We start from the raw sequence: 14,687 nt of genomic DNA on the forward strand, positions 1-14,687 counted from the left end.
ACACACACACAACATACAGTAGCTAGTTCAGTCAGTAAAATCGATGGAAGTATGTGCGTCATCAGCTGTGTGACGCACACCAGTAACCTCTGATGTGTTACATCAATCTGATAGGCTGCTACCTACTATGGTGGCTACTTAAAGGAGTAGTAAAGGGGAAAATCATGTTTAGCCCTGTTTTAAGGTTACTTATGATCATATACAATGGTTCAGATCAAAACGTTGACAAAACTAGCACTTTTGAGAAAGTCTGATAATTGCTCTACCACCGTTTAGGTCATACAATGGATGCGGGTGGACACCTTGAAAAATCATTCAAAAACATGTTAAAGTCTCGATTTCAAAGACAAGAAGCTCACCAAGGGGGTAATTGGTGTCCGTTGGTGTTCTGACATCAAATTCGCCGCAAAGTATGAATCCTTAGGGTTTTATTGATCATTTTATGAAATCCATTGACTTGTATTGACAAGACCGTTGTAGATGTGTAGATCAATCCGCAGAGGGGATTCAGGAAGCGGAACTACTTACGGTAGCTATTGTTATTGTTTATGTTGCTAGGCTACCTAGTTTGCGGAAGTTTACACACGTATGTATCTAAATAGTTCTATGCTAAATATTTTAAAAAGCCTTTCCAGACGAACGAGAATCTTACTTTATGGCGAATTATATGTCAGAACGGCAACTAACACCTCGGTGAGTTTCTTGTCTTTGAAATTGAGAGTTTAACATGTTTTTTTTAAGGATTTTTCAAGGTGCCCACCCACATCCATTGTATGACCAAAACGGTGTGTACGGTTGTTTGCTAATCTGCATAATTCCCTGTGTCCCCCAGTCAAACCAAGGAAGCCCACAGTCTCAGTCAGTCCCTCTGGTGAGATAGTGGAGGGCAGTTCAGTGACTCTGACCTGCAGCAGTGATGCCAACCCACAAGTGGACACACACACCTGGTACAAGGAGGAGGTCACCTCATCTAAAGCATCTGGACAGAACTACACCATCACTAACATCACGTCTGAGGACAGTGGAGGATACTACTGTGAGGCTCGGAATGAATTAGGATCAGTAACGTCAGACCAGTTTCCTGTTAATGTTTCATGTGAGTATCACCAATTCTATTCATTTCACTAATGACAACTTTAGTATGCTCTATAGATTCGAATTAGACCCACAGAAAACTACGTCTCCAGATCACCAAACATTGCTTGCATTGACGTGGTCCCACAGTAACTTTGCGGTGTTCTACTTCCTACATGTGTGTGTTAGTGACTCCAGCCGTGTCTCCCTGGGCTCCCGAGGTGCTGCTGGTTGTGGTGGTGGTGTCTGTCCTGGCTGCTGGAGCTCTTCTAGTCCTCCTCTTCTGCACACTGAAGAGGTCAGCATCTCCTGGCATCAGCTACACACCTTTAGTTACACCATGCATGTAGTTTGTTAGACTATACAGGTAGTATCATGTAGTAGGTATCAATACTATACCATGAATATTTAGGTATATGCCTTTGCAACATGGGTGGTAAATGACATTATTTCCCAAGGTAAGACATGACCACTATTGGACACCGGTGTCCAAGTTTAGATTTATAAGTCAGTGTGTAACATCAGTTTTGTTATGACCACACCACTAGAGGTCCCTAGAGAGCAGAACTCACTCTGTCCCTCTCTCCAGGAGATCCAACAGAGGAAGTGATGTCACTGGGGACACTCAGGTGAGTGAACATACAGATAGATGTGATCCGAGTCTTTCTTTGTTTAAATATTTAAAGCTCAGAAGTATTTCCTTGTTTCCTTGTGTACTCTCTCCTTGCTTCCTCCTCACTAGCTGTCCCTCCAAAATCTCATGTAGAATCACCAGGATGTTTCTCCCTCTGTATTAACTACTTATTGCATCTCCATCAGATTCCTTGCTCTCCACAGAGAGTCCAGCCTGACCCCAGCAGTCACACCTACACAGCTCTCCACGTGAGGACCAGGTCCCCTGACTACGACACGCTGGCTGTGAGTCTCTTAGTGTCTGTTACACACACATTCACTTTCACCAAGGTGCTATCTGTAAATTCAATGTTCTGTGTGTGTCTGTGTGTGTGTGTGTGTGTGTGTGTGTGTGTGTGTGTGTGTTTCAGAATGTGAGGGACTCCACTGACATGTACTCTCGTCTGGACATGAGGACCAGGTCCCCTGACTACGACACAATGGCTGTGAGTCTCTTAGTGTCTGTTACCCAGACATTCACGTTCACCAAGGTGCTACCTGTAAATTAAATGTTCTGTGTGTGTGTGTGTGTGTGTGTGTGTGTGTGTGTGTTTCAGAATGTGAGGGACTCCACTGACATGTACTCTCGTCTGGACATGAGGACCAGGTCCCCTGACTACGACACAATGGCTGTGAGTCTCTTAGTGTCTGTTACCCAGACATTCACGTTCACCAAGGTGCTACCTGTAAATTCAATGTTCTGTGTGTGTGTGTGTGTGTGTGTGTGTGTGTGTGTGTTTCAGAATGTGAGGGACTCCACTGACATGTACTCTCGTCTGGACATGAGGACCAGGTCCCCTGACTACGACACAATGGCTGTGAGTCTCTTAGTGTCTGTTACCCAGACATTCACTTTCACCAAGGTGCTACCTGTAAATTCAATGTTCTGTGTGTGTGTGTGTGTGTGTGTGTGTGTGTGTTTCAGAATGTGAGGGACTCCACTGACATGTACTCTCGTCTGGACATGAGGACCAGGTCCCCTGACTACGACACGCTGGCTGTGAGTCCTTCAGGATTGATTCAGCAGGGTGTTGCTGTTCAGGATAGTAGTTGAATGTCTGGATCTGTGAATAGTGAGGAAATTATCATTTGTTGTGCCTCTCTCTTTGTTTTTCTCTCGCTCACTGTGTGTGTGTGTGTGTGTGTGTGTGTGTGTGTGTGTGTCAGATTGTGAATGTTACGGACCCTGATGAATACGATGATGTGGAATAGGATGAATATGATGATGTGGACCAGGATCATGAATATGATGATGTGGACCAGGACACACACACCGGCCTCCAGAGAGATGCTGGTTCCTCTGAGAATGACACCATCCAGGAGAGAGTCCTTCATCACTGAAGCTATAGTGCTACTTCAGTCAAGAGTGTTCATCTATCTGATAGTCTGACTCACCGGATGGAGGTTTTGGGGAAAAGCCTTGTCATTAGTTTTTACTGACCAATCAGTGGCCGCGGAATCTATTCCCCGCCCAATCAGATTCAGCCCAGACTGCGTGAAACAACAATAATCTAGCAACGGCTCCGCCCAAGACGATTGTGGTTGGTTTAAGAGTTAAAAAAGTTTTTCCCCTTCCTATCCCAGAATGGTGAGGAGTCCAGCCTGACCTTTCTCCAGTTCTGGCACAGCGTAAATGAAGTGTGGAGACGGGTCTGGCTATGTGAGACTAGCTATCTGGTGACGTGTGCCTCGCTACGCACTCAGTTGCCAGAATACAAAGCCAGGTCCTCACTTCTCAAATCATAGCGCTATCTGTGCTGTTTCACCTTATATATTGAGCCTAAAACGTAAAAGCTAAAGCTGGAGTTGCATTATCATTCCTTAAAACAAGCATCAGTATGATTTTTTTGTAAATGTCTTTAGAATTTCAGTTGATTTGATGTACAGTATTATTTGAAGTAGTTTAGTGTTTTTTAGAGAGACAGAGAGCAATTGTTTTGTTTGTGGTGATAGATTTTGCTACTGTTTTTTCATGTGTTTTATTATATAAGGTTATTTTTTACTCCTCTGCAAGTATAGCTACTGTAGTAAATACAACATTGTAATATTATACTGAGCTCATTAGTTTTAACATAGTTAACATAGTTTTAATAGGCAGTGTTATGGGTGATTTTGAAGACTTTGAATAAACTATATTTGACCCCACTGTTGGTCTCATCATTAACTGAATCCTCTGTCAACTATTAGCCTAAGTCTAATTATATAGAAATAATAACTTTTTATGCAGAAATAGGCCTATAAACCCTCAATTAAGAATACTAGTGCACACCATCTATCCATCTAAAATTGCCTGCCTGCATTAACTGACGCTGAACACTGACGACCCAAAACGGAAACCAGGTAATAATAGTCTAATAGTAGACAGACGACTGGATAAAGGCGCATAAACCACAACTGGGTTTATTTCGGTAAAGAAGTGCAGTTACCAAAAACAACCAACACCAAACACACGAGACAAGAACAGACCCGTGTAACTCTAAGGGGAGGACGCCAGAACGGAGCCAAAGGAACAAAGAACCAGGCCAGGTCCAGCCTGGCTTATGTGCGTGACTGGCTTGTTTCTGTGCAGGACTGGTAAAACGGAAGCTAGTCATGCCACTGAAATAGCTGTGAATTGAAATGCCATTAAATAATGTCTGATAAATTAAGATAGGTCTTGTCGCCTGGACACATCATTTCACATCAGCACTATAAGAGCGGGATAGCCAGTAAGACACAAATTTCATACTTTGGGTATTTAGGAATTTGTACAATTAGCCTATTTCTACAAGCCTATGTAGCCTAAATGGTAAATGGACTGCACTTATAGTCTATATTGCTTTAATCCAAAGCGCTTTGCAATGAATTCACACACAGTCACACACCAATAGCGCCAGCTGGCATGCAAGGTGCTAGCAATTTGGGGTTCAATGTCTTGCCCTTTAACATGTCGTGACTCGTCAGGACCCGGGATTCGAACCGCCGACCGATAAAAACCGGGGCGAACATATGCAGTAAAGCCAATCACTACTGTAATACAAAGAACACAAGAAATCTGCCCTTTTGTTTTCAGTGATAATTTATTCATACAAACAACCATTCAAACAGGGAAAAGCGTTCAGTATCTTTAATGTGCTGTTGTAGAACTCTGTTGTAGAACAGTTCTCAAGTTACACTCTAACATCAACTGATCCATTCAGCCCTCTCTGACCCCTTGAAACATCACACCCAAATCAAACTAGCATACCACGAAAGAAGCACAGTTCACTCGACACAGACATCGGATAGTTAACAGAATGCAGAAGATAAGAGTGTATACCTTTTCAATGAGGAGAAACTATTGTCATCATGAAATTCAATAACACAATTGCTCAGTGGCATACTGTACCAACGCCTTGAGGTCACTGACAGCAATGGTAGGTATAAAATGTGAGATTTAGGCTGCTGCTGTTGTGGTATTATCATCAAGTTCAAGTAGGTTTATGCCATATATAGGGCCTACAGGGTACAATGTGATACACAAATCCCTAGGGCCAACTGTTAGTTTTCTGAAGTAATGTGCCCCAATCAAGTGAGGTGTATATTTCCTAAAGTCACCAAACTAGGAAGTCAAAGCCAATAACATCTGATAAAGAAATATTATCATGAAGACTATGTGGCCTTCAAGGCATTCACGTAAAAACAGCTGACCATCATAACGGGTGATAAAACTTCTCGTCACTCAGTGCATAGACATCAGCTAGTTAGTGCAAGGAACTGTACATATTCAGAAACTAATCTTGAAGAAAGTGACTGGAAAGTCTTATTTTACCATTCTCTGGTTTATTTCGAGGTGTTTTGCATCTTTAATAGTCTGAGCATAACATTTTTGTTTGTTTATAGCAAATACTATGTGATAAATATTAATTAACAATGACATGAGAAAAGACCAGAAGACAGCATGAACAGAAGTGTCTGTCCAAGGCAAATGTAGATCTTTGGGTAGATTAAACAAAAATATGTATGTAGATTAAAAGAAAATATGTTGCAAAACATTATTCTACATTCATCAAATACATTCAATTTAGGATGATAAAAGCAAGAAAGCTAATCACACCGGTAAGAGATGTCAATGAACACAATCCCAACAAAACAAGGCTTCACTGCTGTTCGTTTCCTTTCAATTTGGCAGATCTGATTAGACGTCTCCCTCTAGTGGACAAACACAATACTGCATCTCTGCTTGCAGGGTGGTAATAGCAAAATCAAGAGTGAAACATCACAGATGATTTGTAATGTAATAATCAGTAAGCTTTTAGAAGGAACTCACTTCATCAACAAACTAATAACCAATATGTGTGCATCTGCTTATATTTTGAAAGATATTTGTCTCCTGTTCTTAAAAAGTATACACCGTGAAATTAGAATAAAAGGTAAAGAGCGCATAGAAGTTTATATGTTCAGGAACTAGAGGAGCAGTAGGCAAAAAAATGGCTTTTTCTCCCTAGTCTCTTTCTTTCAGGTTGCACAACACACACATACACACACCCATACCCACCCCTACCCCCCACGCACACCCACACTCACTTCATCACTGTAGTCTTGACTGCCTTATGACAACTAAAAAAACAACAATAAAAGATCAGAAAAAAAAAAGTAATCTCTTTAAAAAGATCCATAGCACTCGTTTTTTAACTTAGCATTCACACATGCATACGCTGGGTGTGGATGTTGGTTGGGCTGGGCTAGACACCGGGAGCACAGCAGCACAGACCTCCGCTTGTCTGGGTCGCCCTTCAGTGAAGGGGGGACTTTGCATAAGTGTTTGTATGAATCTTAAGGATTCTCCACCAGCCACTGATAAAGCCTCCTCCCTCGTCGGTGTCTCCGTGGGCACAGTGCTGCTTGACTGTGACCGTTCCTGTGTTTTAAGACTGCCCAAAAGGATAGGGTCCGTGTAAACCCTGTGGAGAAAGGGAGGACAAGAAACAATGAGCAAAATGCATCGACCTAAAACGCCACTAACCTGTCTGCGGCAGGATTATCTGGGGAGCTGGAGTTGACATTCAGCAGGTGTATTGCTCAGGACTCAAGAAACTGCAGTGTGGACTGAGAAGTTGTCTAAATCAGCAGCTGTCAAGAAATCTGGGGGGGAAAAAAACATTTTGCCCCGTTCCGAGCATGGGCACTAGGACCCGGGGCGGTTCTCGGGAAAGCTGCTTTAGCTAATGATATTATTTTAACTTGATATGAATGTATATTTTCATGAATATGTTCAGAATGTGATTAAGTATACAAATAGTGAATTGTGCTCATGTTAAGCTCAAAAAGCTAACCAGTTGTCTATGACAGCTGGCATAAATATGTGACTACTGCTATGTCACTCGCAAAGCATACTGGGAACTGGAGTCCTAATGTGGAATGTTTGATATACATTACAAACGAATGTGATAGTGAGTGAATTGACTTGGGAAAGACATCTTTACTGAGTTTATTTGTTCAAAAGATTATGAAGGAAGGGAAGTTGTTTCAAGTAGCTTATTGTATGAGTAAATTCATTTCATTTAGTGCCTTTGAGAAAAAAAGAATGCAAAGCAATTGCCTTCATAAGGAATTTGCTACGAGTTATAAGTGTGCATGGGGAATGGACAGGGCCCCAACAGGAACTAGTAAACAAACAGAGAAACTCATCACATCTTCCTCAACAATAACATGGGCTGCTGCTGCTAGCTCCATACCTGGTTGTAAGTCACTACTGATCGGTTGCTTTGGAGACTGTTTGCTGTTATAGAGTTGTGTGACAGTCCGTTTTGCTCTGCTTGCGTTTGGTTGGGGGCCGCCTCCCAGGGGTCCCCCGGGTCCTTCAGGCTGCTGTCCTCGTGGCCCCCCGGGTGCTTGCTCTTCTGTGGCGAGGCGAACGGGTTGTAGTCTCCCTCCAGGCTGCGGTGGGGCTGCGTGTTGAACTCGGCCTGGAAGGAGGAGAGCTGCTGCGTCACGCCCAGCAGACCGCCCACCTCCACGCTCAGGATCACCCAGATCACATCTGTGGAGAGAGACCGGTGTCATTGACACGCCGGCAGGGTCGCCCATCACCAGGCACACTCGCTTTAGCCAACGTGTATTGCTTCTCTAGGAATGTGGATGAATAGTTTGTCAGGGTTCTAGCATATGAATTATGGTATGATGATACATTTATATATTAGGATAAGCCCCTTGAGGTGAACCAGCTCGTTTTCGAGGGGGTCCTACATGTGAAAGGTCTATGAAAGGGAGGCTGCTGGTGAGGTTCCTCACCCCCGTAGAAGAGTCCGGTTGCCGTGCACATCCTCCACTGGCCCTGGAACATCCCCGGGGCCGCCGGGCTCCGCATCTGCACGCTCACGTCGGCCATCTCCTGGGGGTCTAGGGAGCGCACCATCACCATGTTCACGTGACCGAACTGGTCCCCTCCCACGTACTTCAGACACACCCCGGGGGGCCATGACTCCGCCCCTGAAACACACAGAACCAGAACACACGCGGCAAACTCAGCAGAGCGCTCCAGACCCCGGGAGGAAGGCAGGCGGGCGGGAGGGAGGGGATTCTGGCTGAAGAAACCAGCGCCTTGATCGACATGGCGGTCAATGAATCACAACCTGAATCAGGAAGACAGCATGGCAGAACTGTGTGAGACTCACGCCTGTAGCAGGTCTGAAGACAAAGTTCTCTAGTAGGCCTTTACCAGCAGTGTGAAACCAGCTGTATCTATAGTAGGCCTGTACCAGCAGTGTGAAACCAGCTGTATCTATAGCAGGCCTGTACCAGCAGTGTGAAACCAACTGTATCTATAGTAGGCCTGTACCAGCAGTGTGAAACCAGCTGTATCTATAGTAGGCCTGTACCGGCAGTGTGAAACCAACTGTATCTATAGTAGGCCTGTACCAGCAGTGTGAAACCAGCTGCATCTATAGCAGGCCTGTACCAGCAGTGTGAGGACCAACCAACCTGTGTTCTGTATCCTCCAGGTCTTGGTGAACGGCGTGTCGGGGGGCACAGACTCCCCCTCCCCGATCGTCACGTCCTCCACAAACGACATGCATGGAGCGTTGATGTTGGGGCTCTCAAAGTCGTAGTAGGCTCCGATCGCTGCTTGTAAGTTCCTACGAGGGCGTCGACAAACGGGAGAAAGCAAATCTGTTATGAGTAAATGTGATGACAGTCAGTTGGTCAAATATGGATGAGGTCTTGCTATCGCTTGTTTATTTCAGGAAGACAGATAAATGTGTCTTCAGTTAGGTAAGGTAACTGCAAATCTGTCAGGATCTGCAGCATAAAAAGTTGGTCAGGTGGAGATCAACAACACAGCTTATACCTCTACCTAGAGTCACACCTTTGACCGCAACACAGGGTAGATGGCAGTCATACCCTACTGGAAAATCCAGCTAGAACAAGCCACAAACCTTAGCTGGTCATTACCTGGTCTTGCTGGATTTACCAGGTGGGCCGGCCCATCTGTCCGTCAGTCTTCCCCTGTCTGTCAGTCTTAAGGGAGCGTAACCATATCATTACCGCTTGTGGTTATATTTATTGAGTTGATCTTTGTTCTTTGTTGTGGTACACTGTAATTGTAATCTCTTGAATTTCTAGTTAAACCATCCACTCATCCTTTGTACAACCACTCCCCGAGCCTAGCCACCTCCCGAGCCTAGCTACTCCTCAAGCCTAGCCACTTCCCGAGCCTAGCTACTCCTCAAGCCTAGCTACTCCTCAAGCCTAGCTACTCCTCAAGCCTAGCCACTCCGCAAGCCTAGGTACTCCTCAAGCCTAGCCACTCCTCAAGCCTAGCCACTCCTCAAGCCTAGCCACTCCTAGCTACTCCTCAAGCCTAGCTACTCCTCAAGCCTAGCCATACAATCAAGATGAAGGTGTATGACCTAGGCCCAACCTTTATGCTGTTTCTCATACTGAGAGAATAACTTCAAACTCTGTTTTCACTTTTCACAACACTTTCCCATAACATAATGTTTTCTACTGCATTTTTTTTTTAATAGTGAAGATTTCTTTTGAATGCACTTGTTTATGTCTTTTACTGTTTTTTTGTGTTGTATGTGCTTTTTCATGTTTGTATCTGCTGCAACAAGGGAATTTTCCCATTGGGGATTATTACATTCATATATTGAATACTATACTATATGAATAACATGCTGTAAAGGAGAGCAAAACAAAGTTTTTTTTCAAAGCACATTTATTTTTGGAACTCACTCATTCATGTCTGCCTAACTTTGCATTACTAGTGACTAAGGTCACTAGTGACACCTCCCTCCCATGGTCCACTCAGATAAGAGCCAGACAGTCACTTTTTGTTATGATAACTCATGACGCCACTGACACTAACCAGTGTGACACTGACACTAAGCAGCTCCATGTGATCTGTTGTGATAGCCTTCTAAGCCACCACAGCACCAGCCTTCCCTACACCAACGTCTCTATACTAAATGGTAAATGGACTGCACTTATATAGCGCATTTATCCAAAGCGCTTTACAGTGGCCTCTCATTCACACATTCACACACAGTAGCCTGCTCATTGGGAGCAATCTTGCCCAAGGACACTTCGATATGTGGACAGGAGGCGGGATTCGAACTGGCGACCCTACGGTCATTGGATGACCTGCTCTATCACTGAGCCACAGCCTAAGGTCACTGCACTAAAGTCAAACAAGTGCAGTGAACCTGTCGTCCCCCACCCATGATGCATGTGGTCAGCATGTACAGTTGTTGAATGTGTGAGTGAAGTGGGCCTTTCTAGTTTAGATTTATAGTCTATATACATATAGTCTAATCCCAACATTTAGAACACAAGCACCAAAAGAGCTACTAAACACCTCAAACTCTGTGGGTTTAGAAAGCAGACAGGCTCCTGAGTAGAATAGACTACACTTTTACTGAGACACCAAGAGCGCCTAAGCGAAGCAGGAAGAGAAAACTCCCGTGGGACCTTAAAACAGAAAAAATATGAACCGTAGTGATTAGGGTAAGAAAAATAATTTCTGACGTTTGTACATGTATGATGTTTGTCAATTTAAAACAATTTTGCAAGTCAAGAAAGTCACAGTTTTTACATAACACTGTAAAGCATTTATTCCAGAACAAGTTTAAAATTATTAAAAGCACTACCATTCATATTTTTCTGATTTAAGGTCCTGTCTGTCAAATAGTGTCCGGGCTGCCAAAATGTGTCTGGGGTAAGAAGTCAGATTATCTAATAACATTTTGCGACTATTTTTTGTTCCTAGCTCGCTAGTCAGCTTGTTTGGTGTCAGTAAACATATAATATCAACGTTTCTAATTCATTTGAATAAAAAATACGTCTATAGAATTGAAAAATCCTGTCCACGAACGTTAGCTACCAGTCTTGTCCACGAACGTTAGCCAGCTAGCTAGCTCACAACGTTAGCTACCAGCTCCCAAGTAACATTCATGGTTGAGATTTTTCTATAGATGCATGTACAAAGCAAAATGTACTTGGCAATGGGAGAAATAAATTGTGGCGAGTGCCACCAGGTGGTGGGTAACACTAGAAGATACGTGGAAATTGTAATGTTTGTCTTTGATCTATCCATAAGAGTCAAATAACATAGGCTAAATAACAAATAATAAATAAATAAAATTAAAAAAAAGTGCAAAACAGCAACATCCAATAGTTTTAGTTGTATCTATCAACGGACAACTATCTATTTATCAGCTACCTACAGTCTTGTATTAATTTACAAAAAAAGAAATCGGCTCCCATCGTTCAGTTAAAGTCGCACTGAAACGGACGTTGTGATCATTTAACTTCCGTAGTTTGACGCATTTCCAAACAAGCTATGAGGGTGGGACATATGTTTGGAGGAATTTGATGGAACATTGACAAGTGGACGGGTTTTAATGGTGCGTTCGTTTATAACTGGGAGGTGGCAAATTGCGACTTGCTACTAGGAATGATTAAATAAAACGCCGCGTGAACTCACACTTCCTCGTCGCAAATTCGGATGTTTCTCAGCCCCCAGTTGCCGACTGACGCCAATATCATATCATATCATCATCATATCATTCGCTATAGCTCGAATGCACACAGGTCGGAGGTAGGTATTTTGCCACTTTCGACTTGCCACCTCCGACCACAAACGAACGCACCATAAGAACTTTAGACAGATTCGACGGGTGGATGTCGTGAGATTATTGGCCTAAAATCTAAGGTACCTGTTGTCGTCATTGCACGTGACCTACCGTTTTCCAGGAAGTAAGAAATTATATACTTTGATATAAGATTACAACAAAAGTAGAATTTTGTTTTTGGCATACATCGTTGAATAGGTGTACACTGTGACCAATTATGTGAACCAAAATGGGACAGAATGCTTTTTTCATTTCAGTGCGACTTTAAAAGAGCCGGCACATAGAGCCGTGTCGTTCTCGACCGACCCATCAGTACCCCCGATTTCATCTGCTGGGGGACAACTACCCTTTAACGACTTCTGATTTTGATGCGCTTGGCCCACTAGCATTTGATACCTACTCAACTTGCCATAATGAATTTATTTCTAAATGTTGCATGTGAATAGGTTGACAGTCCGTCAAACATGAGAGCACCACTTCTAAATTTAGAAAACGCACCCTGGGAGCGGAATTAGCACTACACATCACATGACAACAAATCATGGTCTTTCTGCCTCAGGACATTCAAAATCATGATTGTTGATAAAAACCAACTTTCAAAAACATGCACATTTATGTCACAACAAGCAACGGGATAATGTTAGCCATGTTATAAAGTAATGTTTGGTTGGCGGAACAATGAATGAGTCAAATGTTTCACCTGCAACACTGTAACGTTACGTAATAAACTGACTGCGGTGCACGCTGTATTTTTTCAGTTAAATGTGTTTATATTTGGGAATGTGCTTAATGTTTGCCAACGATAACAAGATAGCCTCTCTAGTGGAAGCATTCAGATAAACAAGTCTGTTTTGCTATCAAATAATTTGCAAAATCACCGCCAAGTGGCTAACCTAGCCAGCCATGCCATGGACAGCATCACAGCAGCAAGCCGCTAACGACACTCACTTTAAAAAACCCTTATTATAAGAGCCGACATGACAAAAGTTAACTAAATTATTCTCACTGCAGCAGTTAAAAACAAATGTATTTGCAATGCATAACCTCGGTGTTGTTGTCGCTGCTAGCTATAGCTAACGTTAGCACTAGCAAGCAGTCAATGCTAGCTAACAAATAAAGATAGCTTTGAGCAAGACAGCAAGACTGACAAGCAAATTAAACGGATGCAGGCATCTTATGTCCCATGCGTATATTACTCATTGTCTGTGATTATTGATCAATGGCAATTAATAAGTTACAACTGAAATCCAGTAAAGCGAACTAGCTAACTTTAGCTAGCGAGTCTGAGTCAAGTCAGGACAGGCATGAGGCCGCAGCTCGATCCTCGGACTCACCAGTTCGTCATGTCGAGGAAGAAGGCGCAGCCAGCGGGGTTCAGCTGAAACCCGAGCAGCCTCTGGAACTCGGATATGAGTATGTCTTTATCGGTGGTGCCCATGCAGCTGAATTTCTGCATGAGCTCCGGGTCCAGGTCCAGATCCATGCCCTCCATCGTGGGATTTCCCCGGGCAGAGAGAGGGGGTTCCTTTGATAATTTAGTCCGAGGCCTCAGCCCGTCATAACAAAACTCAACAACAGCTCAAACGCGCATGACAGTGGAAGCAGTAACGTAACGTTAGGTGCGATTCGTTTTAGGTAGCCTAGGCCTCTATACGGTACACCGGGGCGGGTACCCACCATACATCCATGCCACCATCCCACTAAATTACTTTGGACGCCCGCGTCTGTAACGTTACCTCCTCGCTCGTTGAGAGAAAACGAAAAACCTTCCGACATCCATCTGGCGTTTGTAGGATTACGTCAACCCACTTCTTGTTCACTAGGGTTGAGGCTGCGAAATTATTTTGCATAGTCTAGTATCACACAAGTAAAATTAAAATAAATTAATAAAAACTATTAAAATTAGTATTATTTTAATTTTAGAGCCCTATTTTAATTCGTTTGAACGATTTTTTTTAAATTGATATGACCAATTTTCCCTTGGTAATCCCAACAGAGAATCTCCCATCTCCCTATCAAGTCGTTCAAGCGCTACTGAATTAAACCAGCAGATGGCGCCAGAGCCTAAATGGTGCATTTTTAGCTCGCCAGCTATGGAACTATGGATAGTTACATGAGGCCAATGTACTGAGAATGTAGTACTCCTCTCATCTTCATTCTTCAGAGTTGTTGTAGCTAGCTCGTCTTGTGCTTACGTCTCGTGGGGCTCCTCTGGGATGGTGATGAACACAACAGTGAAGCGCAGGCAAACTGGTCGGTGCACCTAGGGCGAGGGTGACGACATTATTCACTACCAGATCGTCTGGATATAAGCTAGTCTAGCTAATACACGTTAGCTATAAAATATGCGAGATGGGGCAGAATGCGGACAGTTCAACAGATCCATAAATGAATGAGATTCCTTAGCCAATAATTCGTCGACGCGGGAAAACAACAACATGGCTGGGATAATCAAAAAGCAAATTTTGAAACATTTGTCAAGGTAAGATTGGTGGTTGTACAATGAAATAAAGAGCGAACTAAGCTGCAGCCAGGGTGGTGACTGCTGGTTGGCGAGCTGGTTTATGGGACCATGTCAGAACCACTAGCTAGGAGCTACGTTAGCCAACTTAGCTGGTATGATGAGCACGTATTCGTTGCAGTATGCCAATTATTTTCTATATTTAGCTAAGGCCTATTGCTGCTGTCCAGCACATGCCCTATCAACTGGTTTGCCTTTCAAGAGAATACCGCATTAAGCTGAGTAACGTTAGGCTACCGCCACTAAACACATTCATGTTCTAGTCTCTCCACATATCAAAGGACAATGTACCGTCCAAATCAGGGGGGTTGACACTGCTGCTC

The 14,687-nt window shown here is 43.5% G+C and overlaps 1 protein-coding gene across 1 annotated transcript; it reads right to left on the reverse strand.

Annotated features, from left to right (window-relative positions):
* Positions 1 to 6,309: 6,309 nt before the first annotated feature.
* On the reverse strand, positions 6,310 to 13,568 carry LOC311307589 (protein ILRUN-like). Its single transcript, XM_084436414.1, has 5 exons — positions 13,178 to 13,568; positions 8,689 to 8,843; positions 7,999 to 8,196; positions 7,443 to 7,747; positions 6,310 to 6,668 (listed from the first exon to the last, which is right to left on the reverse strand). The coding sequence occupies exons 1-5, from the start codon at positions 13,333 to 13,335 to the stop codon at positions 6,633 to 6,635; spliced, it is 852 nt and encodes a 283-aa protein (XP_084292540.1). The 5' UTR covers positions 13,336 to 13,568; the 3' UTR covers positions 6,310 to 6,632.
* Between the last annotated feature and the right edge of the window lie 1,119 nt (positions 13,569 to 14,687).

Source organism: Borostomias antarcticus (genome assembly GCF_949987555.1).
Source record: "Borostomias antarcticus genome assembly, chromosome: 3".
NCBI lineage: Eukaryota > Metazoa > Chordata > Actinopteri > Stomiiformes > Stomiidae > Borostomias > Borostomias antarcticus.

Excerpts from the sequence above, each read along its gene's own strand:
- LOC311307589 (XM_084436414.1), bottom strand. The coding sequence starts at position 13,335 with ATGGAGGGCATGGATCTGGACCTGGACCCGGAGCTCATGCAGAAATTC. Across the intron at positions 7,748-7,998 it reads AACCGGACTCTTCTACGGGG|ATGTGATCTGGGTGATCCTG; the intron begins GTGAGGAACCTC and ends CTCTCTCCACAG. Across the intron at positions 6,669-7,442 it reads CAGTAGTGACTTACAACCAG|GGTTTACACGGACCCTATCC; the intron begins GTATGGAGCTAG and ends CTTTCTCCACAG.